Genomic DNA, 23,839 nt, shown 5'->3' with positions numbered 1-23,839 from the left:
GCGGATGATTCGTCACCAGATGAGGTCAATGTATTGTGTGTGGGGGGGGGGGGGGGGGCTGATTGATTGATTGGTCACAGAAGATGTTAAACGTCTTAATTAATTAATTCAAGGAGCAGAAGAAGTTAAAACATTTCACTGAACATTAACGTGACACCAAATGTTAAAAATACTTAAAACTATCTAGAAAACACAAGTAAAATATTCTTAGATATATTTAATATATCAGAAAAGGTCACCGTAGAGAATTAAGGGATTATTAAGTAATAACGGTCCAACTGAAGATGTTATTGGCTCTATAATAAAAATATAGAATAAAGGAAATGAGGGTTAAAAACAATATAAATGAATAAAAATCAATGCAGCGAAGAGTTCAAATCCTCTTTTATTCCTCATGAAGTCAGAGATGTGTGCGCGCGCGTCACGTGCTCCTTTCGTCTCTCTCTCTCCCTCTCTCTCTCTCTCTCTCTCTCTCTCTCTCCCTCTCCCTCTCTCCCTCTCTCACTCTCTCTCTCTCCCTCTGTCTCTCTCTCTCTCTCCCTCTCTCTCTCTCTCTCCCTCTCTCTCTCTCTCTCTCCCTCTCTCCCTCTCCCTCCCTCTTCCCCTCTCCACCGGAGCCTCACTCCCTCTCCCCGCCTGCACCGAGCACCATGCACGGATCCGTGCGCGGGTTCGTCCTCCTCCTCCTGTGAGCGAGCTGGTCTGGATGTTTCCTCCCCGCGCGGCTTGAGGGAGAGGATGCGTCTCCTGCTCTTTGCGACTTTCCTCGCAGCGCTCGTGGACGCAGGTGAGTGCGGCACGTGCCCCCCCACCACCCCCCCAAAAAAGAAACACGCAACTGCTTTCTGTTTCCATCCGTGCGCAACGGACAGGTTCTGGTTGCGCACGGATTTAAAACTACCCAACTCCAGATGTTCCGCTCCAACTTTATCCGGACGTAGGAATCCGAAGCGGAGTTCCTCCTCCCGTGTTTGTGTCTGAGGCTGGAAACTGTTTGCGTGGAAACTCGTCGTGTTGCGTGCGTTGGAGACGCGTTTACGCGCAGAGGAGGCGCAGTGAGTCCTCTGCGCCTTTTGGCTCAGGGAGAGAGAAAACCGTTAGATGTGAACCAGCTGCTTCTCTGCATTTGAATTCTCATAATAATGTTTTCCTATGATGGGATTATGGTTCTGTCCAGTTCTCCCTCTCTCCTGTTGAGTAATGGTTCTAAACCCGGTCCTCTGAGCTCAGGTGCCGGACCTCCCCTCCTCCCTCCTCCCTCCTCCAGGTGATGGATGGATGCAGGTTTCAGGCATTTGCTTACTCTGAAGTAATTAAGCTGCGTTGGACCTTTATCAGCATGTTGGAGTTTAGATGGATGATTGGTGCCATTTCAATAATTACTCCTGTGAAATGTGCCGGTGGGGACGGATCGGCCTGAGGGGGGGGATCTGCATTTAAAGGGCAGGTTTGTTTGCAGCAGCTTTTTGATTGAACGCAGCTGTGATACATGAGAAATGAGGGTTTGTAATAAACGCTTGAACGTGTTGATCAGTGATTCTCCTGCAGCTTTGTGTGAATCAGAGCTTCAGTCACACACACGTCACCTTCAGCTGTGAGGCACCGAGGACATTTGTTCCTGGAGGTTTCAGAGCGGAGCAGAGTTCTCCATCCTCGGCCTCGTGTCTTCTGTGGATGTTCTCTCTGCCGAGCTGACGGAGGCTCAGCTTCATGAACAGCTCGTCCCTGCAGCTTAATGTGCATCAGATAAAGTTTGCAGGAGCTGCAGCAGTGACACACTCACAGTTTGACCTCCTCACACGAGCTAAAGGATCTTCATCACCTGTGAAACCAGGCAGGTTGAAGTGCAGTTTCAAGAGAGCTCTCTGTGTTTCACTGTGAATCTATAACCTCTCACGACGCAGACAATAAAGAGCTCTGAGGAGGACAGGACCTGAGGAGTGATGTCCCTCAACGCTGTGCAGAGGACGGAGACCATGACGCTGCACTCTCTCTCTCTCTCTCTCTCTCTCTCTCTCTCTCTCTCTCAGTCCGGTTTGCAGCTTCATCCAAGGCTGTTGCACATGAATCTGAATCTATAGAAACGCTTGTGCAGCTTGACCCCGGGAAGAAAATGTGCAGAAACGAATACGTGGAATATTGTGGAGAAAAGCTGATGAAGCACTCAGGAGGAATAATAAGTCCTGATGAGAGAGAAGAGGAATGAAGTCGGAAGAAAGGAGCTTTATTTTTGTTGATCTGCTTTATTTATGTTGGAGCTAATGAGCAGATCTTGTTCTTGCTGCAGGTTAAACATGATATTATGGGCTGGATTTGTCACAGAGCCCTGGTTCACACGTTCCTGCGAGTTAACACCTCCTGGATTTACTGTCCACGTGAGATTAGTTCTCCTCCGTCTGGGAGAGACGAGTTTATTATCTCCAAATGTAGATGAGTCACTGCAGCTGAAAGGGTTTGAGCATGATGTCGGCTGCAGGGACGTTCAAACAAAGTGTGAGTCCACATCAGCAGCGAGCAGGTGGGGCCCCCGGGTCCCTTCTGCCTGCATGGGCCCCCGGAGCCCCCCCTGGTGGGCTGTAGAACATCCTTCAACCCTCCAGGGACTCAGGGACGCAGGGACTCAGGGACGCAGTGGACGCAGTGGACTCTGCACAAACAGTTCTGCTTCAGATTTTAGGCTAATTTCCTTAAATTCTGCGAAACGTTGTCCCGTGTGATGTCTTCCCAGAGCCGATGTGACGGGGGGGGGGGGTGTGTGTGTTGATTGTGTGTGTGGTTTCAGGAGATGCTCTTCAGATCCAGTGTTTCCAGTGTGAGGAGATGAAGCACAACGACTGCTCCACACCAGAGTTCATCGTCAACTGCACCGTCAACGTGCAGGACATGTGTCAGAAGGAGGTTCTGGTCAAACCCGACGGTAAGAGGCCGTGCAACTGACCCAGCGCCCCCTGGTGGCTGGCTGCAGTATAGGGCATGAACCCTGCCTCCTCCATGTTAGCAGACGGGACATTAGTTAGTTCTTAGTTAGTTGAATCAGAATCAGAGAAAGTTGCTGAGTAATAAAATGATCAGATTAAGTTATTTCAGAATTTCTTGCATGATTCCATTTGTATTCAATATCGATGACCGTGTTATTGTTTGTAACCGTCTCAGAATATATAGATTTCCAATAAAGGATTTAACAGATTTAATAGGAGACAGAAAACGAGTCTGACACATGGACCCGTCGTTGTCAGTCACGTCGAAGTGTCTCTGCAGCTGCAGTGGATCCATAGTTTTCTATTTTCCATGAATAAGATAAATCTCTGGAGGATCGTGTGCAGCAGGAACAAGGTTTTCATAGTTTCTCATATTCTCTGAAGGATCCAGGTCCGAGTCAGAGTCGGTTTAAAACCAGTGATTTTCATTTGAAATGAAGAGAGAAAACTTCAAATAATTAACTTGAATTGGTAAAACACAAATAATACGTTTGTCCGAATTAGAATTAACGAGTTGTATCAGCAGGATTGATGAATTTAATTTGAAAAAAAAACAGAATTAATTTATTTTTCATTTGTTTTTTAATTGATAAACAAACACACACATGATTAACTTGAATTCAAACACACACAGTTTCCTGTTAGTGTGTTAAACCTGCAGCTTTGTGTGATTGATGTGTGGACTCAGTAAAAAGTCCAGATCAGGTTTCATTTCAGATATTTGGGCCCAAACGATCTGTTTCTTTGAAACGTTTTCCTTTAGCCGGAGGTCAACGTGTTTGTCGTGTTGACTCCTACACGCGTGTGAGCAGCAGGTTGTGACTCACGGTCTGGTGATTGAAGATCTGTGGACTCGGCGGCTGCAGCTTTGTGACCACGTCCTTGAGCGAGACCTCAGATGTTGGATGTTTGCGTCAGAGAAGCTGCAGACGGAGGAAACGCAGGAACACAAAGACTTTGAGTTTTGCTCCTTCATCAATAAAAAGCCTCCCTCCGCCGGCACAGACTCAATTCATCTGATTTGATCTGAACTTTCTTTCTTTGTCCAGCAAAAGGAAATTTAATTCAAACGAAAGCACAAGATAAATAACACAATAAGAATCCTTCATAAATTATAAAGCAGCTGCTATAACAAACAGCAGCAATATGGAGGACGCTCACTGGAGAACAATAGAGAGTCACAGCTCCACACAATAAGAGTTTTCTTCACACGAGCATGAATTAGAATCAGATGCACATCAGTGAAAAGGAGGCGACAGCGAGTCAACAGCTCTGAGTCCCTGTGGAGCAGTGAAACGCTGCAGCTTCAATCTGAGCAATGACACAAATGAATTTGTCTTTTGCAAACGTGACGAACTCAAAAAGATCAGAAACTCTAAACTCCTCCCGTCTTTCTTTTTCCCCTTTTTGCAGGAATTCACTACAGGAAGTCGTGTGCCTCGTCGGGGGCGTGCCTCATCGCCTCCTCCGGCTACCAGCAGTTCTGCACCGGGAGGTTGAACTCCGTCTGCATCTCCTGCTGCAACACGCCGCTCTGCAACGGGCCCAAGAGGAAGCGCCCCGTCCCCTCTGCGGCGGCGGCACAACCCCAGAGGAGCCGTCGCCTCCTCCTGACCGTTCTCCTGCTGCCACTGACCCTCCTCCCACTGACGTAGACGCTCCCACCACACGTCCACCCTACAGTCCCTCATATTCACTTCAATTAGTTTCTATCTGTCGCTCTTGCTTTTCCTCCAAATATGGTCACTTCTGGTCCTAAAAACCAAGATGGCGCCGAACACAACGTCAAACCGAGGCTTCAGAGTGAGCCACGTCCCGGTGGGTTGATTCTGGAAGAGCCTGAACGGCCTGTTGGTGTATTTGGCCTCGTACAGACTGAATGAACGGTTTATCTGGTGTGTTTTCGTCGCAGGTTCACGCTGGAGGCTGCGGTCGCTGCTGCTGCTGCTGCTGCGAGGGAGCAGAACGAGCTGCGGTGACATCACGACCACGGAACGACTCTGCAGAGCTGCGTCAGGGAGCGACTCTTCACTCCTCTGCTGTCTGTGAAGACGCTGATCTGAAACAAGCTGTAAAAGGTCGACGCTACTGTGGAAAAGAAGCTTTTACTTAATATAACAGAAGTGATCTTACAAAGCTAAACTTATATTCTTCATATTTTACGACGATGGAGACTCTTTGATTCTGATAAACAAGGTTCCTGAGCTTATTTCTGCATATTTTCCACTGCCACACAGTACTGATTGAAGTTTTACTACAGGGGATATGAAGTTATACTGCGTTTGAGTTGATTCTTCCATCCGAACAGTTTGTTAGCGACACTAATCTGTTACTCTGTGAAATGAGATATTAAACTGTCATAGAGCGAAACATGTAAAGTCAATTATAACAAAATGTGTCAGAAGCTAAAGCACAAAATCATCTCTTCAGGGTGAAATCAGAAGTTTGTATTTATTTAGAATTTAAGAGAATAAAATGTTAACGTCCAGATCATAGCCACTGATGCATGAAGCCCCTGCTGAGTAATATAAAAAACATATGGATCATATTTCCATAATTTCAGCATTTTAGGAAATGTACACATTTAAATTCCCTCTCGATGATTTCGATGCTTTGCCTTATTTTTTTGAATCTGTACAGTAACAATATGAACATGTGTTGAATTTGCTGTGGAGATGAACTCGCTCTCCTGTAACTGCACCGAGGCTCCATCTTGTTTTGATATGATGTGAGATGATGAATGTTGGTCTTCTGTGAAGAGTTTCACTGTCCCGCTGCCGTGTGATGTAAATAAATGTTGCAGAAAAACTCAGATGGATTTCATGTCGTCACTCGGGGACAAAGAATTTAACTTTTAGATGTTGAAACTGTTGATTTATATGAAATAACTGATTTAAACCTGTGTTCACGAGCAAGGACCACAGATGAGGATGAAGGGATGAGGGACGGAGGATGAAGGAGGATGAAGGGATGAGAGAAGGATGTCAGTGGACGTCAGGTCATCTATCAAAGAGGCGACATGAGGACTGTGCACACACACACACACATGTAGAACACTGTGCTGGCTCCTTCTGCAACCTGCCATCGCGTCCCCTATTATCTCTGACTCTTTTGCAGACAGACAGATTTCCACGGCCCAGCTGAGCCACAGTCGTGTTTCCAAGGAACCATTTCCACTCCAGATGCAGCGGTGCGTCGTCATTTAGCATTTTGTGAGAGTTGTAGAATCAGGATGAAGAAGAGCAGCTGCAGCTCAGTTGTGTGTCTGTGTGTGTGTGTGAGTGTAGAAGTGTGAACTCTGGGTCCATTATCAGCGTGACAGAGCATCATTAAGTCTGAATACTGAGGAGGAAGAGCGGACTGAAGATCTCTCGGGGTTAAGAAGCAGCAGAAAACAGGAGATTATTAAAAATAATAAGGGCCCACCTCTGCCTGGCTCTAATGACGTGCACACAAACACGCTGGCTCTGCAGCTGATGAGGGACCTCCGCTCATCTGCTTTGTTTACTGTGTCAGGAGCGAGGAGGCGAGTGTGGAGGCGAGGGCGGGAATCCTTTCAGGTCCGGGAACAGAGGGCGAGAGATCACAAACCTCCAGAGACTCAGACGTGTTATCATCTCCTTCATTTCCACTGGTTACCACCGAGTGTTCACTGTTCTGGGAGGAAATCTGAGCGACTGACCTTTCACCAACTCCTGAGCCTAAAGATGTGGGACAAAGAAGAAGCCTCGAGGATGCAGCCTCTGGGGGATGCAGCCTCTGGAGGATGTCAGAGCAGTCATCCACTTTAGTGCACGAGCACAAATCTTCATTCCAGTGCATCGGCCTCATAAAGCCAACCCAGTGAAGCCCTCCCAGTTAGAGGAGCAGGGCAGAGAGGATGTTAATGTGCAGCTGTGGAGACGTTAACAAGCATCAGGCTGCTGCACCTCTGCAAAATAAAAGACAAGTGGTTGTAAAAGGATAAAAAAATCCCTGGTTACGCTTATTACTCTAATTCCAGGATGTTTTATAGAGTCAGAAATATGCAGGTGAGGATTTTGTTCTAAATTGTTGAAAACGAGGGCTCTAGAGCCCCCTGGTGGTCAAACAGGGACACACAGGAGGAAAGAAACTGAGTTAAATTAATTCAGATTTGTTTATAAAGTGACGTTAAAAACAGGTTGAGAAAGGAAATAGGCCATAAATGAATTAAAAGTAAATTAAAATGAGTAGAGCCCATACATCCACAGTCTCCTTTTAAAACCACGTTGACATTCACTTTAAATTCATGGACATCAGTCACTCAAGGTGTTGCAGCCCTCCACAAAGTTTCATGGAAGATGGTTGAATAGTTTTTGTGTAATCTTGAGCATTTAAAGTTAATTATCTTTATATTCTCCAGTGTTTTGCATCAGTCCTGCTCATTCCCTCTCAACAGAGACCTCTCTGGTTGTGTGGTTTGTCTCTGAGCTGAAAGGAAACTGCTCTGACTCTCTGCGAGGAGACAAATGTCTCACTCCTGCTCTTCGATGGAGTTTCCATCAAGTGGCGAAGCAGACGAGGACTTTTCCATCAGCAGCCGAGGAGCCGGGGGCTTTTCTCCCAGAGTCGGTGGAGAGACTCCTGAGTGAGTGATGAGTCTGCCCGAGGACAAAGGGACGATTGTTCCCCGGCCCTGGGATTGGCTTTAATGTGGTGAGCTGCTGTGGAGCAGGAATCGGGCCATGAAGCTGCCTCCTGCTCATATATCGTCTTTATCAGTGGCCCTGCATGCAGCCGTGGAGGGTGAGCAGCACTCTGTCTGGCCCCTGACGGCCCCTCAGTCATTGATATGATCTGATCTGGAGTCAGCAGGGTGAGACGAGGTCGCTCACTGTTTTCTGATCAAAGCAAAACACCATATAAAAGACAAATAATGACACTGTCACATATTCCACACACATTTAAAATGTAATTTGTTTCTTTTTTAAATAATTGGAGAATTTTGTATCTTGTATTTATCATTAAAGTGATGAAATATGCTCCTCCTTCATATTTAAAGTGTTTTATTCCTTCGACCAAGTAAAACTCTTTTGTTTTACATTTGAATGTGTTTGTTTACAAACTCTGACTCATAACAGATCAATACAAACTCAGGATGTTTATTTATTTTGATTTAAAAAAACAAAAACAATTGTACACAATTACATTCAGCCGTGGTTGCAGTTACAGGTTCCGTCCACTCGGTGACAGCGTTGCCCCGTCACAGCTGCTGACTCCGCAGAAGAAGAAAACCCCCTCACCGAACCCGGAAGCTGTCGCGGATCGGCCGCTGGTCGCTTGTCATCCGGCTGCTGCTCTCGAACCCGGCGCCTGAGGAGAGAACCGCGTTCCCCGGGAGCCACAAACCTTTCCCCCGCCGACAGAGAAGCGCAGAGCGAGCATGGCTGGTCGGCTGCCGGCCTGTGTGGTCGACTGTGGCACGGGGTGAGCGAGATGCTAGTTAGCATTAGCCTGCTCCCATTGACCACAGCAGCGTCTGTCAGAGCGGAGCTAACGCCCTGATGCTAACGTTAGCATGCTACATCTGCTCTTTAACCTCCCGAGTCTGTAAACACGAGTTCGTGTGATGAATCAACGCGGTGACGTGATTTAGTCTTTTTATTCTTATTACTGCTGCACCGGTGGAATCAGCTGCTGCTAGCTGCTGGAGCTAATGCTACTTCCTGGACGAGCCTCCCATCAGAAAACTCCTTATCCGCATGATTCTGGATCTTAATCTCCAGAAAACACTTGAATCTGAGGATAATAAACATGATTAGATATTAATGTTGTGTTTGTTTCCTTCATTCAGGTACACGAAGCTTGGTTATGCAGGAAACACAGAACCACAGTTCATCATTCCTTCATGTAAGTAAATCCTCAAACCACCAGAACTGGTATCACAAGTATTTAAACGTGTAACGAGGTTTTAATCAGTTACTATAATTTAAATCACATCAGCAGCTTCTGTTTAAAATGTTTTTTATGAAAATGAACCCGGACATTGGGACTTGAACAGGATTCACTGGAAGAATAAAGACGTCTGAGAGAATAACGAATGGTTTAGTTCCAGTAGGAGTCTTGTACTTGATTCAGTGATACGACCTGAGACCTGACACTGACTCTGGATCCTCTGCAGGTATCGCAATCAAAGAATCGGCCAAGGTCGGAGACCAGGCTCAGCGCCGGATGATGAAGGGCGTCGATGACCTGGACTTCTTCATCGGGGACGAAGCCATCGACAAACCATCATATGCAACAAAGGTAGAGCTGAGGTTCAGGTTTGGTTTTCCTCTGTAAATCCGTCTGATTGTGGACAAACTGTTTGTGTTCAAACTGTTTTCCTGTCTCTCTCCCAGTGGCCCATTCGTCACGGGATAGTGGAGGACTGGGACCTGATGGAGAGATTTATGGAGCAGATCATCTTCAAGTATCTGCGGGCAGAACCTGAAGACCACTACTTTCTTTTGGTAAGAACAGAACGACAACCGAGTAAATTGATCCAAAACACTGTTGATTCTGTTGTTTAGCTGAAGTTGAGCCAAGTTTAAAACCCTGTGTTTTCTACTCACATAATGAATCTGTGTGTGTCCGTCTCTCTCTGCAGACGGAGCCTCCACTCAACACACCGGAGAACAGAGAGTACACAGCAGAGATCATGTTCGAGTCGTTCAACGTCCCCGGGCTCTACATCGCTGTTCAGGTACGTTTCATTCAACAAATACCTTAAACTGCAGGACTCACAACTAGTCAACACACATGTGAAACCAGACTTTGTGTTAATATTAGATTTGACTCTTTCCACTCAGAAAATGAGTCAATGAGGAATTGTCTATTTTCACTTTATTTAAATCCTGCACAATGTCGTCACCGTGAATTCCTGATTGCCTCAGTCATTGTAAGACAGTGAAACCTGACCACTTCACTCGATCCTGGTTTTTAAACTGTGTATTTCCTGTTTCAGGCTGTTCTGGCGCTGGCTGCCTCCTGGACGTCCCGACAGGTCGGAGAGCGCACGCTGACGGGGACTGTGATTGACAGTGGAGACGGAGTCACACACGTCATCCCAGTGGTCAGTGTTATTGTTATTATTATGATCAGGAACGACTTTTTTAGCTGCTTCCTTGTTCTCAAGCATAAGACTTTTCTTTCCAGGCTGAAGGCTACGTCATCGGCAGCTGCATCAAACACATCCCCATCGCTGGTCGAGACATCACCTACTTCATCCAACAGCTGCTGAGGGAGCGGGAGGTGGGGATTCCCCCGGAACAGTCGCTGGAGACGGCTAAAGCTGTCAAGGTCGGTATTAACGTCTATATTTCTTTTATTGTTTTTATTCTAAACAATGAACGTCGGCTTTAAAAGCTGCCAGTAGCTGGTGGTTTATAGTAAAGAGATAAAACCGGAGGAACATCTTACTCTGAATGTGATGCTCCACCCAAAAGTAAACAGGACTTTTTTTTAAATATTAGAATTTTAAAAAGTAGTCTTATGTAATTGACAAGTCATTTGCTTCAAGTTAGAAGCTTCTTGGCTCTTTGCCTCTCTCTGTTTTATTAAGTCTATTTCTATACACTAGTGTGTCATCAAAGATATTTCACCAGTAAAGCACAAAAAATGACTTAAACATGTAAAATGTTGTGAAAATGGAATTTGCATCAGCCCTCTGCCTCCAGCTATAATGAAAGTATCATGTTCTCTCTCTGTCAACATCCGTGAACTCACAGCAACAATATTTTAATACTGACATTTCTGGCTCTTTATTTTAACTTGCATATATGTAAAAATATTGAGATTATTGCACATAAATAATTTAATTTAATAATCTGTTTGGAAGGTTTTTATCAGACGTTGATGAACGCTTCACAAAACCCTGACCTGGTATAAAATGTATGTGAACATATGAAACTATACAGTCCACACAGCTTCAGCACGGTTGGATAGACGATGTTTTATTCTTATATTTTGATCCGCGTTCTGTTTCTGTTCTGAAAACTGCAAAAAGAAGCAGGAACAGATGATTGAGGGTGTAATCCAGAGTTTGGCCACTAGATGTCGGTGCAGCTGCAGAAGCTTGTAGCTCACACATTACAGCAGCTGAACCGTGTTGTCGTGTCTTTCAGGAGCGGTTCAGCTACGTCTGCCCCGACCTCGTGAAGGAGTTCAGCAAGTACGACACCGACGGCTCCAAGTGGATCAAACAGTACACAGGCGTCAACTCCATCAGCAAGAAGGAGTTCACCATCGACGTCGGCTACGAGCGCTTCCTGGGGCCGGAGATCTTCTTCCATCCGGAGGTGCGATGTCGTGTTCATGCTGCTGCTGCTGCTGATGATCACTAGATGTCAACATTCATCCAGGGATTCATCTGATTGTCTTTTGCTCTCGTCCAGTTTGCAAACCCAGATTTCACTCAGCCAATCTCAGAGGTGGTGGATGAGGTCATCCAGAACTGTCCCATCGACGTCCGGCGTCCGCTGTACAAGGTACAGGAATCTCTCTAGTGTCACGCACACATGAGGTTAGCGTGTTTTTGTTTTTGTTGACGTGAACTTTGTGTCGCAGAACATCGTGCTCTCCGGAGGCTCCACCATGTTCAGGGACTTCGGCCGGCGCCTGCAGAGGGACATCAAGAGGAGCGTGGACGCTCGGCTGAAAATGAGCGAAGAGCTCAGCGGCGGGAAGTTGAAGGTGAGACGATGATAAATCCACCTGCACATCTTTGATATTGACTTTACAGATGTGTCGGAACAGGAACTTGAGTTTCGTCTTTTCTCTTCCATGTACGAATCTTTGTTTTCAGCCCAAACCCATCGATGTGCAAGTCGTCACTCATCACATGCAGAGATACGCCGTCTGGTTCGGAGGATCAATGCTGGCGTCTACTGTGAGTTTCAGCTTCTCTGACATCTCGTAATTATTTGTGTTCTCACATGAAGATAAGTTAAGAATCGTTTCTGTTTTCTCTGCAGCCTGAGTTTTACCAAGTGTGCCACACTAAGAAAGATTACGAGGAGATCGGGCCGAGCATCTGCCGCCACAACCCCGTATTCGGCGTCATGTCTTAGGCCCGAGGAGGAAGCGGAGGAAGCGCCACAAGACCTCACACGCTGCGGAAAGTCCCATGAGCCTTTGCACGGATGCTCCGACAGGCCTGTTCATTCGGATTGATCGACAGTGGACCAAACAAACTGCCAATCAAAAGTGTGGCAATCTCCTCGCAAATCAGAGGAAAGAGGTGACTCAGCCCAAAGGTTCCTCAAATACAATGTTTACTGCAAGTAGGTTAATAATAGGTGATAAATCTTAAATTTGTGTGCCTCGTATATGTACTTATTCTCTCCTCACAGGGTTGTAATATGTAATTAATCAACATGAGTCCTGTATAAATGCACTTCTCTGTGTAGAAGGGTTGGGTTGTGGCTATGTGTGATAAGAATTAAAGCTTAGGGATGGTCTGGAGAATCAGGACACGCTTAGATCCAAGAAACAAACACCGGTGAGTCAAACGCCTTTTTGATCATTTAGTCTTCAAACGGGTGCAAACACAAAAATACAGTTTTAAACAAACAAACCATTCCCTGATTTTCTTTTCTTCTGTTTTTTTGTGGGTGTTTAAAATATCTCTCAGTACCTGGAGGAAGTATCTAAAGTATTTGTCTCCAGGTGTCATTGAGACAACTTGTCGTCTTTTCTCCGCTTTTCTTTTGACCTTTTTTATTTGTATCACGAACGCCCTGAAAAAGTAAAAAGAAAACCATTGTGTTAATATATGATCATGCAGTTTGAAAGACTGTTGGTGGACCATCACTGTTGCCTAGATCTCAGTAATACTGGATAGCCTTGTACTGTACCAAATCTGGATTTCAATGCTGGCATGACAATAAATGCCAAGGAGACGTTTCCACTGTTGTAGTTTCTGTTTCTCACGGACATGTTTGGGATGGAAGCAACACACAACTGATGGATATCACCCTGTGTAGAATCATTCATATTTTAGAAGTTTCCTGCTGAATATTAGAGATAAACTCTGGTTTTTAAATTACTTCTGAGTCTCTTTAACTCAGTTTTACTCTCAGTTTAACTACAATTGTACTTCAGTTACTTAAACTGTCGTCAAACATCTTTTAAAGCTGCTATTTAAAGGTAAAATACTTTGCATAGTGTTGCTTTAAACATGCAGGGTGTCTATTTTTGCCCCCCCGTCCTGTAACTCTATCTCGTCCAAATGACCAACACATGATGCAAACATTTATTTTCAATCAGCTGCTTCATGTGGAAGAGGAAACACGGTTAAGTCACAGAAACAGGAGTGAATCTGTTTACTCGGCGTGTTTGAACATGGAAGCAAAGACAGACAGAGTGAAGAAAGAGGAAAAGAGACTTTCTCTGTGAAAGGAAGAGTGGACAGACAGAGCAACAGACTGAGACATGTCTCCTGCAGAGAGGATGAAGCTTCTCCTCTTCCTGGCCTCGTTCTTTGGAGCTGTAGGACTTCTGCTCACGCTGCTGTGCTGTGGGACCGAGTACTGGCTGCTGGCTGCCGAGTCCTGCAGCCGTCCAGAGGACAGACGGGAGGTGAGTGTCCCCAGAACGTCCGGCTACACCACTTCATCTGTACAGCATCTTAAAGTACTGTTACAGAAAAGAATAGAAATCAACAGCAATATTTTGCTAAACTTGATGAGGCAGTACATACTGTGGCATGAAGTATTTATTGTTTTACTTCTCTATTTCTTTATGATTGTTTTTATATTACAAGACAAAAATTGAATTAGTCAGATTAAAGTGTTTGGACCTCTAGTGCTCTATTGTTATAAATGAACCCCAAGTTTAGTGAAGCTATATTATCATATAGTTTTCTTTCATCAGACTGGAGGAGCTGAGATGAGGATCTTTCACGAGGGCTTGTTCTGGCGATGTTCCTTCGTGGTCACGTCACATGAGTTCTCTGTGTGGGACCTTTGAATCTGTGAGAACCTTCACGTCATGTGGTCATTTAAAACTTATACAATACTATAAAGCCTCCAAATGTCTAATAAATAATCTTTATTTTAACCCTCAGCCAATCAGCCATCGTCAAAGATTTGCCAGGCGGCCTTCCTCTTCCCATTTCCTGTGAACGAGCCAATGAGATCCCCGATGGACACACTTCCTCCTGAGCCATATGAACATCACTCTGCCATTGGTTCGTGTTCCTTTAAGTTTTTCACAGCTCATGATGATATTTCCTGAATCACAGTGTCTCATTGTCCTCGTCTTGTCAGTTTTCAGGACTTTCTGGAGCATCTTCCTCGTCTCCGGTTTGGCTTCTGTCGTCACAGGTGGATTTGTGCTCATCTGCGCCGGCTCGTTGACCAATCACAGACTCCTTAGAGCTGGTGGGGCCCTTCAGCTCTGTGGGGGTGAGTAGGTTTATTCTTTTCTTTTAAATTAAATCCAGGATTTCTAATCTGAGGGAAGTTTGAGTTTTAATTTTTCAGGGTGTTTTCTGTCATGACCTTCAGCTGTAGCAGGTTTTAATGAGCTCATCACAGGTGTTGGTTGTTGTGGCAGAGACTCATGAATAAAACCTGCAAATCACCTTGTTTTGATTGTTTATTATATATTAAACAGAAATTTATAATAAAATGATAAATAAAAGCCATTACAATCCTCCTCTGAGGGATGTTGTACGTATAAATATTAAACGGTAACTTCTCTCTGTGCCTGTCAGGCCTGTGTCTGCTGGCCGTGCTGTTGATGTACCTGATGTGGGTCCAGGTCCTGGACACTCTGGAGCAGTTTGTCCTCCGTCAGAGTGTCTCCGTCTGTCCCTCCTTCCACCTCAGCATCCATCACGGCCCCTCCTTCCTCCTGGCGCCAGCAGCCGTCTTCTTCTGCCTGCTCGCCGGCCTGCTCTTCGTCCTGATTGGCCGGATTGTTCGGCGAGACCAGAAAAAGGACAGAGTCCCTGAACCTGAAACCTCGGTGTAGTATCCACTCTATCCGGACTGAAGCTGTGATTGACAGGAGGTCACTCAGCGAGGACCAAACATCACAAATGTGGATCTCTCCCTCCACTGAAGATAATTGGAATCCTTAATTGGAGACTTGTCATGATAAATAGTTTTTCTAATCTATTTAACAGATCCCATTGTGATTAATACCCAGATACACTCGCTCTGATTTGATTATAATTGATGAATCAGTTCTGACAATAACGTGGCGTGCAGGCGGCTGCCGGGCTGCTGGTGTGCACGCTGAAGGATGGAGCGGGCTGAGAGTGAGCGGAGCTGCCTGTCACTGGGACGTCAGGCTGAAGCACACTGGGTCACAGGGATGGAGATGATAATAAATTAGACTGTCATAATCCATTTTCTGAGGAGGCCACTTCGGAGGTGTGTAAAACACTCAGCGGTCACTAGAGGACAGTGTTGTCTCAGGTTAAAGTGACTTATGACAACATCAGATCAGGCCTGTGGACGATATGTGTGATAAGTGATGGTTTTAATTCTCCTGGCAAATTAAAGACAAGGACTTTTGTGTTCGTCAAGTTTCAGTGTAGTTGGTATAATATTTGAGGGGCGGGGGGGGGGGGGGGGGGTTTGGAGGCCTGCAGTCACACCTTGATAATTGGAAAAGGCAAACAGAGGTGAGACCTTGAGATGAGGGGAACAAAAGGGAGAGAAGGGGAAAGGGGGGGGAGCAGGGAGAACAGAGAGTTGACACTGCTCATCACTGCGTCTTTCAACATTATTTCACGTCTGACGCTCCTGCATCCCTCCATCCTGTCTCCTCCTCATCTCCGCTGTGAACAAGGTGGGTGTAATTACACCTGAGCATGTCACATTCACTTTCCCCGGCCCTCGCCATGTTTAACATCTCTGTCACCTCCTCTTCCTCGCCGGCAGACAACCGGGGCCTTCACGGCTCATCTTGGGTTTTCAAGGAGATCCAGTCTCATCACTTGGTTTCATTCTTTCCAGAGCTGGATCCTGGCAGATTCATTATATGAGCTCCAGGAGAGGATGTGGGGCTGGAGCTGTCATCATATCATATCATATCATATCATATCTTATATTAATGTGATATAATGTAATATTATGTGATATAATGTGATATAATGTGATATAATTTCATATCATATCTTATATTAATGTGATATAATGTGATATAATATAATGTGATATAATAGAATATACAATGTGATATAAAGTGATATAATATAATATAATTGATATAATATAATAACATGATATAATATAATATAATATAATATAATGTAATATACTAATTTTATGTCTTTAAAAAGTTTGTAGAGTTTTTATTTTTGGGCTAAAACCAAAAAGAGAAGATCAAAGCTGCCCCTTAATTATGACGTAGGTTAGTTTATCACCTGTGTTGAGCAGCGTCATCTCTGAGACCGTTAGCGTTAGCATTAGCATTAGCTCCGTGTCCCTGACGTGAAACTGGGACAAGTCAGATCTGCACTGAGTCAGGTGAGTTCTTAGTGTTTGTGTTTTAATATAAATTAACTGTTTTAAACAGCTAATGGAGCTAATATTAGCTTCTTTACTCTGTTAGCTTACATTAGCATGAGTTTTCAACCAGCTAATTGAGCTAATATTAGCTTCTTTACTTTGTTAGCTAACGTTAGGGTGAGTGTTCAACCAGCTAACGGGGCTAACTTTAGCTACTTAGCAAGCTAACGGTAGCACCTGCTTTCATCCAACCCACATATTTGACGTTTAGCATTTAGCTTATGTTAACCTCATAGAGCTAACGTTAGCTTAGCTCTAAAAAAAAAATATTTCCAGTGGTGTACATGTGATATTTAATGACAATCTTAAAGATGCTATTATCTATATTGTTAAATTAGGATAAAAATCATTCCATAATCTATGTCGCTCCTCGTTATGTTTACAGCTTGTAAAATCATTTTAAAATACAAATAATTATTGCAGCTTTGAGTCACTTTTTGTATAAAACAAGAAATAAACTTATTTAATGTCTCCCAATGCAAAGCACATGTTTTTTTTTATTTTTGCACAACTAATGCATCTTGATGTGGAAAATCGATGATGTCACTTCCTGTATTTTGCATCCATAGATTATATCAAATATAAAGAGCTGGATGCAGCCTCATCCCACCATCTCATCCCACACCTTCCTGTGTGGCTCTACCTCCACATTACCCAGAAGCAAACCCAGGGGGCGCAATCACTCAGGCCTGTGTTCATCCAAGTAGAAGAAATTAGCCTCTTCTCCCGAACCCAAGACCTTCTAACCTGCACCAGGACCTCGGGCTGCCTCTCTGACGAGCATGACCCCCGGTGACTTCCCTCTCCAGACCTTGAGTTTTCCATAGATACGAGCCCGAGCTGGCCGGAGCCATGCTTGGCTGCCATATGGGTCCCCCCACCCCCCCCCCCGCCCCGCCCCGCCTGGCGAGCTGCAGGCTATGAAATCGCTCGCAACAATCCAACGGAGAGTCTTTGGTGACGAGCAGCCGAGCCGAGAGGTGTCAGTCTTTGTTGCCTTAAAAGCTGTGATTACAAAAGCAATATTGGAAATTGAATTTCCCGGAAGTCTACATTTCAAAGTTTTCAAATCAACCGCAGGTCAATATCTAAACGAGCAATTATGGAAAAAAGAAGCCGGTAATATAATAAGTGTTATTATGACAGAGTGGGTTCTCTCTTAGGGCAAAGAATAAGAGCTTCTCTTCCTCCCTTTTTTATTCTTCACTTCATTGTTCCTGTAATTTGCTCTTTTCGTCGTTAAAATCATTTTGAGTTACAGGTGATTCAATTTCTCATGTCTGTGCTGTCACATCCTCCTCTCTCTCCCCCCCCTCTCCACCCCCTCCCCTCCTCACCTGCTGTCAGTCTTTGGCGTTTTCCATCTTCCATTTCATCTATTCAGGCCAGTCAGCGGCGGATAATGAGGTCTGTGGCCCGGCCCTGTGCCCCCCCCGACTCGCTGAGCACCGTCAGAAAAGACTCAAGACTTTGCAGTTGCATCACAAGAGTCTTACAGGAACCTTCTCTGCTGTTGAGAAGGGATCCACTGGGAAAAAGGTTTGAAAATAATGAAAATAGTTTGTGTTTACACTTAAATCTAGACTGTAAATAAAGATGGATGATGCATCTCCACTTCCTCCCACTATCCAGAAATGGAGCCAGAATATCCCGGGTACGAACTCTGCCATCTTGCACTGATGACGTCATTCTGGAGCTGGAGTCTGGAGGAGCGATGGAGATTCACCCGCTCAACCAATCGTGAGTCAGTGACAGGTGTCAATCATAATGTTTCACCCTGTTTTAAGCATCAAATAACTTTTAAAACCAAACATCTCAGGAAACATTAAAACTTAAAGAAAAACTAATATTTAATTCTTAACTCAAACACTTCTTTATCTCAGCTTTATGAAAAAGTTTAGATTAGATTTATTCTGTTTTTAAAATCATTAAAACTGGACCTTAACTCAAAGTTTAAATTTCTCAAACACAATCAGCAAACTACACATAAAAGCTTCTTTAATGCAAACCCCCAGTTTCTGATTTAATCATGAGATATGATGATTTTCAAATTAAAATCTGTTAAAACTTGAATGTATATGTAACTTTTAAATGTAAATGCAGAAGCTCAGCAAACACGAGTGGATCTTTTCTCTCAAACTCAGACCCTCCACGTCCTGCACACGGATGATATCAGGAGGATTCAATTTGAGCAGTTATAGGTCTTTGTCTAATTTCATATAATGAATACAGCTGCTATTTTCACTCCTCCTCCGCGGCGTCCGTCCCTCGCAGTTCATTCCGTAGTCGCTATCTCTCCGTCATGACAGGCCTCTTACCGTGTGACCACAGATACCTGAGAGCTGAGGGCCTTATCGTGGCGACGGCCAAATGAGGCACAGGTGGAAACTTCATCAGGTCACTGTGTGTACATTCGCAAGGGTAAACTGATTCTATTGAACTAGTCCACAACCTCGCCTCACCTGGGCTTTGTGGCTCCAAATGGGCTTTAGCCCTGTTTCTATTTTCTCCCCTCATTTCCCAACCGTTCCTCCCTCCCTTGCTCGTGCCTCTTCCCCTCGCCCCTCGCCCTTTTTCCCGGAGAAAACGATCAACACTGTGCGCTGGAAGAGGGAGCGAAATACGGCGAGAAAGATTAAATCCAAGTTTCTTTCATCCATGAACGCTTTCATCTTCTTCCCTTTTTTTTTTTTCAAACAGAGGGAATTATCAGCGCCGCAACCGACACAGGCTTTTGACGAGGGTGATGGTGCGCAGGAAGGGAGGAGGGTGCTGGTGGAACAAGGGAGGAGTGGGAAATGAAAAGGAGGTGGGACGTTAGGTGGAGAGGGGAATCCACTTCCCATGCGTCCTCCGTTTATCTACTGAGGTTCAGGGGGTGACGGCCTCTTTGTCTCGTCTTACTATTCCTCACCTTAAGAGCTTTTTACTCCAGAATACCTGCCTGAGAGTCGCAGACACCTTCACGTCTCAATCCGACTATAAAAGAGTCAAAGCAGGCGTCGGAGAAGGCGTCGGCCTCACCAGTCGAGTTATTGGTGCTAAAAGAACGGCGCTAATCCACCCTTCCAAAAATGAAACCAAAACTAAATAGATGATTTTTTTTTCTTCTCCCTTCTGTGATACTTGGCATGATGTCTAATCTCCGCTGTTCTGAGTGTTTTTTCATTAAATTTGTGTCAGGACTAATTTCGAGGGGAATGAATACAGATGTCAGGATGCCATCGAATCCCATCGCGGGGCCTTTAATGAGATAACAGGCTTTAGTTAAAGAATTAGCGCTATGGAGAGAGAGAAAAAAAAGAATGAGATTAGTTCAATGGGATGTGGATACGGAGTGGAACGGGAGAAGGAGAGACCAGAGAGTCATATCAGACCTGCCCTGCCAAATCACAAATCTATTTCCGACTCTGGTATTAATTATCAAAATAAAGCCGCTGTTGCATATTGATTCATCGGGGTGCGCACTTGTATTATCTCCTATTAAGCAGGAAAAAAGGAGAGATTATATGAAGCCTTCAGGGGCGTTTTATGGATCCTATGAGACTGTTAAACCATGTCACGGACTCTAGAGCAACAAGACAAGCTCCCTGTGTTTATAAGTGTGTGTGTGTGTGTGCCCTGACGCTGCCTCTTATGTGGGCTCAAATGCATCCTTAAGCTTTAAATTTGATTATTCTGGAGAACATTTTTCAATTAGCACTACACAGTCATGGCCTCGGATATATTTCTGTGTGCAGAAATGTGTCTGAGTGCAAACACATCCTTTTGTACTGGAGACATGTGCGCAGACAGGGTTATTTAAAGCTCAGTGAGGCGGCTGTAGGTGGAAATATGTTGTCGGTTTATTAGGAACACCTAGTTTTAAATAATGCAGTATAATTGTAGTGGGAGGATGATGAACTGGAGCTTTTCAAGGGACCTAGGGGTCATTCTGGTCTACCTCAACCAAACCTGCACCTTATATATCTCAGTCAAGAGACTGAATTTGTTTTTAAAAGCTCAAATCGTGTGCACGGGGAACAGGAGTTTGATTTTCTCCAGTTTTATTTACTAATTTTACAGCAAACCTGAAGCCTTTAGGGGCCGATGGCTGTCTCGTTACTCATAACAATAATGTAAATTAGGTCGATGCTGGCAAAAACCAATTCTTTGTGTTCCAAATCAAAGCCTCCAGTGACCCCAGTGTTGACCCCTGTGTTCTGCCACAGCTCGCTGCACAACCACCCTGCCACTGTTATCTATTTCAGTTATCCAGCACGCAAGGTGTGACAGAAAAGCCCAATGTACACCTCGTGTACCGGCGTCCACCGGAATGATGAATCCATCCACATTGACCAACTCATCCCCAGAGGAATGAGGGATTTGTTTTCGCACCTCACATCCAACGAGAGCTGTTGGAAATAGAATCCGATGCACAGCTCACTCAGCATGCAGACGTCCTGCTGGAGATTAATGCAGAGGAGGTATATTACATAGTCACTGCGACCGGTGTGGGTGGTAGCCACGGTGTTGAGACACACACACACACACACAGACACACACTTCACAAATAATGAGACCTCCAACGGTGTGACACCCATTTCACACATGGATGGCATCTGTGATTGGGAAACATATGTTTGTATTGATGTATAATTATGAGCATTGAGCTCCTCTACTTCCTCTAAGTTGGTGGGAATGACTATGTGGTGTGTATGATTGAGTGTGTGTGTGTGTGTGTGTGAGAGATAGAAAGACAAAGAGAGCAAGGGAGAGAAAGTGTGATGGAGAAAGAGCATCAACACCCTGCTGACTGCACTCAATCACTTACTTAATTATACAGCGAGAACACAAGTTGCTGTCTGTCCGGAACCAAAGTCACAAATTGGTTGCGAGATATCATCTTCGTCGTCGGTGTCACCTCCTCACCTTTTCACCGTCGACTGTGCAGGTGTTACACAGGTAGCAAAGCTGGAAATATACATGTGATTATACAAGAGGCATGAAGATCGGCGTTAGCTCTGCCGCCCGTGATTGGACGGGTGCGATGTCTCGGTGTCCCTCTTTCGCCACGGAAAAAAACAAAAAAAACAATGAGGAAACCTGAGAGATTAACAAATTTAAGCGCAAAGTGGGATGGAAATGGGAAGAGAGACGGGTAGATTGCGAAGGGGGGGAAGGGTGGCGGCGGTTAGCAACGGAGGGAAAGGGCGAGGGGGAAGGGATGGATAGGGAGGGGGGGGGGGGGCGTCGAGGTGGGCGAAATGAGACCAAATTTTCTTTGGCAATCTCTGTGTTCCTGCTGCAGGTGCCGGGGCCATTTCACTAAAGCAGGGCCAGACGCGAATGTCATTAGTTCCTGAGCCCCAGGTGAATTTGCCACAGTTCCACATGATTAACCCAGATAATTGTGTGTTGATAGCGAGCATGGTCGATGGAATACAATTTTCAGGCCCAGATTCCTAAACAAACAGCTCAGCAGCCGCCGCCGCCGCCGCCACAGTGAGCCGGGGAGACTGGATAACAGCGGCAGTGACGGCGGCGACACTTGTGATGCCGGCTGCGTTCACGGGCCGAGGTTTACAAAGAAAGAGGGAGGGAGGAGGGGGGGGAGGAATTTTGAAGAGGTGGTGACGCCGGGTCAGCTGAGGGTGACACTGAGAGGAAGTGGAAGGAAAAGGAATAAAATCATCCACTGTTTCATTGAATTAGGTTTAGACATCAAATGTATTAATATCAATCCCAAAATACAATAAAGTCGTAGACCAGAAAACCAAAAACAATTTAACTAAAAGCTGCTTATTACTCTAAATAATCCGTAGAGAGATTTATCGATAACTAAATATAAAGAACGTGTTTCAGTTGCACATGTGAATATCCTTCAGATCCACAAAAAAATCAAGGGGAAAGTAAATCTGCAATCTTTCTATATAAACCTATCTTTGCGATTTTGCTTTCAAACAGAAGTCGCTGAGTGAGCATGAAACCCCCGATCGCTCCTGTAAATTCTGTGGCTTGTGTGATTTCATAGTCCGTCGCTGCAGTGTGGGGTTCATCAGCAGGTGTGAGAATTAGCTGGAGGTGAGAGACTCCAGCTGGAGGCACCGAGTAAACACAAAGGATAGAAACACACACACATAGGAGAGGTGGAGAAAAAGATTTCAAACTTGATGGTGTGAACAGAAATTGTTGTATTATTTTTTTTCATGATTAACCGTGTGTATCAAAGTCTATAGAGAATACAGGCCAGACAGAGGTGGACGTATAGATGACGCCTTCCTGAACAGCACTTTAATTTAACACAATGCCTTGAGGTAGATGGGATTTTCTACACAACCTCACACACCTTCAGTGGTGGATAAGATATTATGATCCTTTACTGATGAAATACATGTTCCATTACCTCCCAATACCGTTCTTCTTCTATTCCTTCTGAGCCATACGTGATAGAGCTTGTTCTGTCTGAACCGTCCAAGCAAAAAGTGTGATTCTAGCTCTTTTCCGCTAAGCTAAGCTAACCTGCTGCTATAGCACGATATTTAACGGAGAAACACAAGATCGATGTCGACGTTTTAATCGAACTCACAGCTGCCTTGAGTATTTCACATTTAATGTCAAACTAAAGTCAAAAGTCAGACTTCTGCCGCTGATGGAGCTTTAAAGTAAATATGAGACTTTTCTCTTGGCTTGTCCTGGTTTCTTTATCATGAGAGGAGTAAAATGAATAAATATAAGAAGCCGCTGCTGTCTCGTGAGGTATAATATAATACGAGGATTGCATCAGGTAAGAAAAGGAGGAAAATTCAACCTGTTAGATGCTGACAACACCTGTTTTACAAGAGGTATGCACCTTAATCTTGTTTTTAGGCTCATGTGTGCAGCCCTGAGTCCCAGGAATACGGTTCTGTAGCCTGTCAAGTGAATTAGTAAAACATCATCAAAGAAAAGGATGAGGAGAAAGAAACACTGGGGTTTGTGTTCCCACCAGCAGCCGCGAGATAAAACGAGTCCGGGAGCCAGGTTTGGAGGGGAGGAGAGAGTGAAGGAGCAGGAGCGAAACTGGCAACGGGAGAGAGGAGAGAGGAGAGAAAGAAAGAAAAGAAGCAGAGACAGCCAATCTCCCTGGTGCATTCTGGGAGTCGAACCTGGCAGGAGAAATTAGCGACGTGCGCACCAAGTGAAAGGGATAATCCCTCTCTGACGGAGAGGAGATGAGTGCAGCGGAGCTATGATCCCTCCTGTGTTCCTGTGATTTTAGGTTCCAGGTTTATTTATTAAGAGGATAAACTCGTCTTCTGTACGCGAACCTCCGAGGCGAGAGGGTCACCGTGACTCTGCAGCAGGGACGCTGCT

At 44.9% G+C, this 23,839-nt stretch overlaps 2 protein-coding genes and 1 pseudogene across 3 annotated transcripts; all 3 read left to right on the top strand.

Annotated features, from left to right (window-relative positions):
* Positions 1–608: 608 nt before the first annotated feature.
* LOC117775057 (ly6/PLAUR domain-containing protein 1-like) lies at positions 609–4,903 on the top strand. 2 transcript variants are annotated; one of them, XR_004616171.1, is made up of 4 exons: positions 614–787; positions 2,783–2,917; positions 4,392–4,796; positions 4,891–4,903. XR_004616171.1 is itself a non-coding variant. In XM_034607859.1 (3 exons), exons 1-3 carry the CDS (start codon positions 739–741, stop codon positions 4,631–4,633), a joined length of 426 nt encoding a protein of 141 aa, XP_034463750.1. In that variant the 5' UTR covers positions 609–738; the 3' UTR covers positions 4,634–4,898. The 2 variants fall into 2 exon arrangements, 1 of the variants encoding a protein (XP_034463750.1); XM_034607859.1 differs by having other exon boundaries at positions 609–787; positions 4,392–4,898.
* Positions 4,904–8,222: 3,319 nt separating this feature from the next.
* LOC117774737 (actin-related protein 3-like) lies at positions 8,223–12,884 on the top strand. Its single transcript, XM_034607361.1, has 12 exons — positions 8,223–8,426; positions 8,794–8,849; positions 9,121–9,245; positions 9,341–9,451; positions 9,589–9,684; positions 9,946–10,053; positions 10,137–10,280; positions 11,105–11,278; positions 11,375–11,467; positions 11,547–11,672; positions 11,785–11,868; positions 11,954–12,884. Exons 1-12 carry the CDS (start codon positions 8,383–8,385, stop codon positions 12,047–12,049), a joined length of 1,257 nt encoding a protein of 418 aa, XP_034463252.1. The 5' UTR covers positions 8,223–8,382; the 3' UTR covers positions 12,050–12,884.
* A 140-nt stretch (positions 12,885–13,024) lies between these two features.
* LOC117774947 lies at positions 13,025–16,102 on the top strand (annotated as a pseudogene).
* Positions 16,103–23,839: the final 7,737 nt, after the last annotated feature.

Source organism: Hippoglossus hippoglossus, chromosome 2, assembly GCF_009819705.1.
Source record: "Hippoglossus hippoglossus isolate fHipHip1 chromosome 2, fHipHip1.pri, whole genome shotgun sequence".
Lineage (NCBI taxonomy): Eukaryota > Metazoa > Chordata > Actinopteri > Pleuronectiformes > Pleuronectidae > Hippoglossus > Hippoglossus hippoglossus.
The sequence above is the reverse complement of the archived record's forward strand: the minus strand, read 5'-3'. Positions and strand labels throughout refer to the sequence as shown.

Coding starts and splice junctions, on each gene's coding strand:
- LOC117775057 (XM_034607859.1), top strand. CDS start 739: ATGCGTCTCCTGCTCTTTGCGACTTTCCTCGCAGCGCTCGTGGACGCA. Junction 788..2,782: donor CGCAGCGCTCGTGGACGCAG/GTGAGTGCGGCA, acceptor GTGTGGTTTCAG/GAGATGCTCTTCAGATCCAG. Junction 2,918..4,391: donor GGTTCTGGTCAAACCCGACG/GTAAGAGGCCGT, acceptor CCCTTTTTGCAG/GAATTCACTACAGGAAGTCG.
- LOC117774737 (XM_034607361.1), top strand. CDS start 8,383: ATGGCTGGTCGGCTGCCGGCCTGTGTGGTCGACTGTGGCACGGG. Junction 9,452..9,588: donor AAGACCACTACTTTCTTTTG/GTAAGAACAGAA, acceptor CTCTCTCTGCAG/ACGGAGCCTCCACTCAACAC. Junction 10,054..10,136: donor TCACACACGTCATCCCAGTG/GTCAGTGTTATT, acceptor TTTTCTTTCCAG/GCTGAAGGCTACGTCATCGG.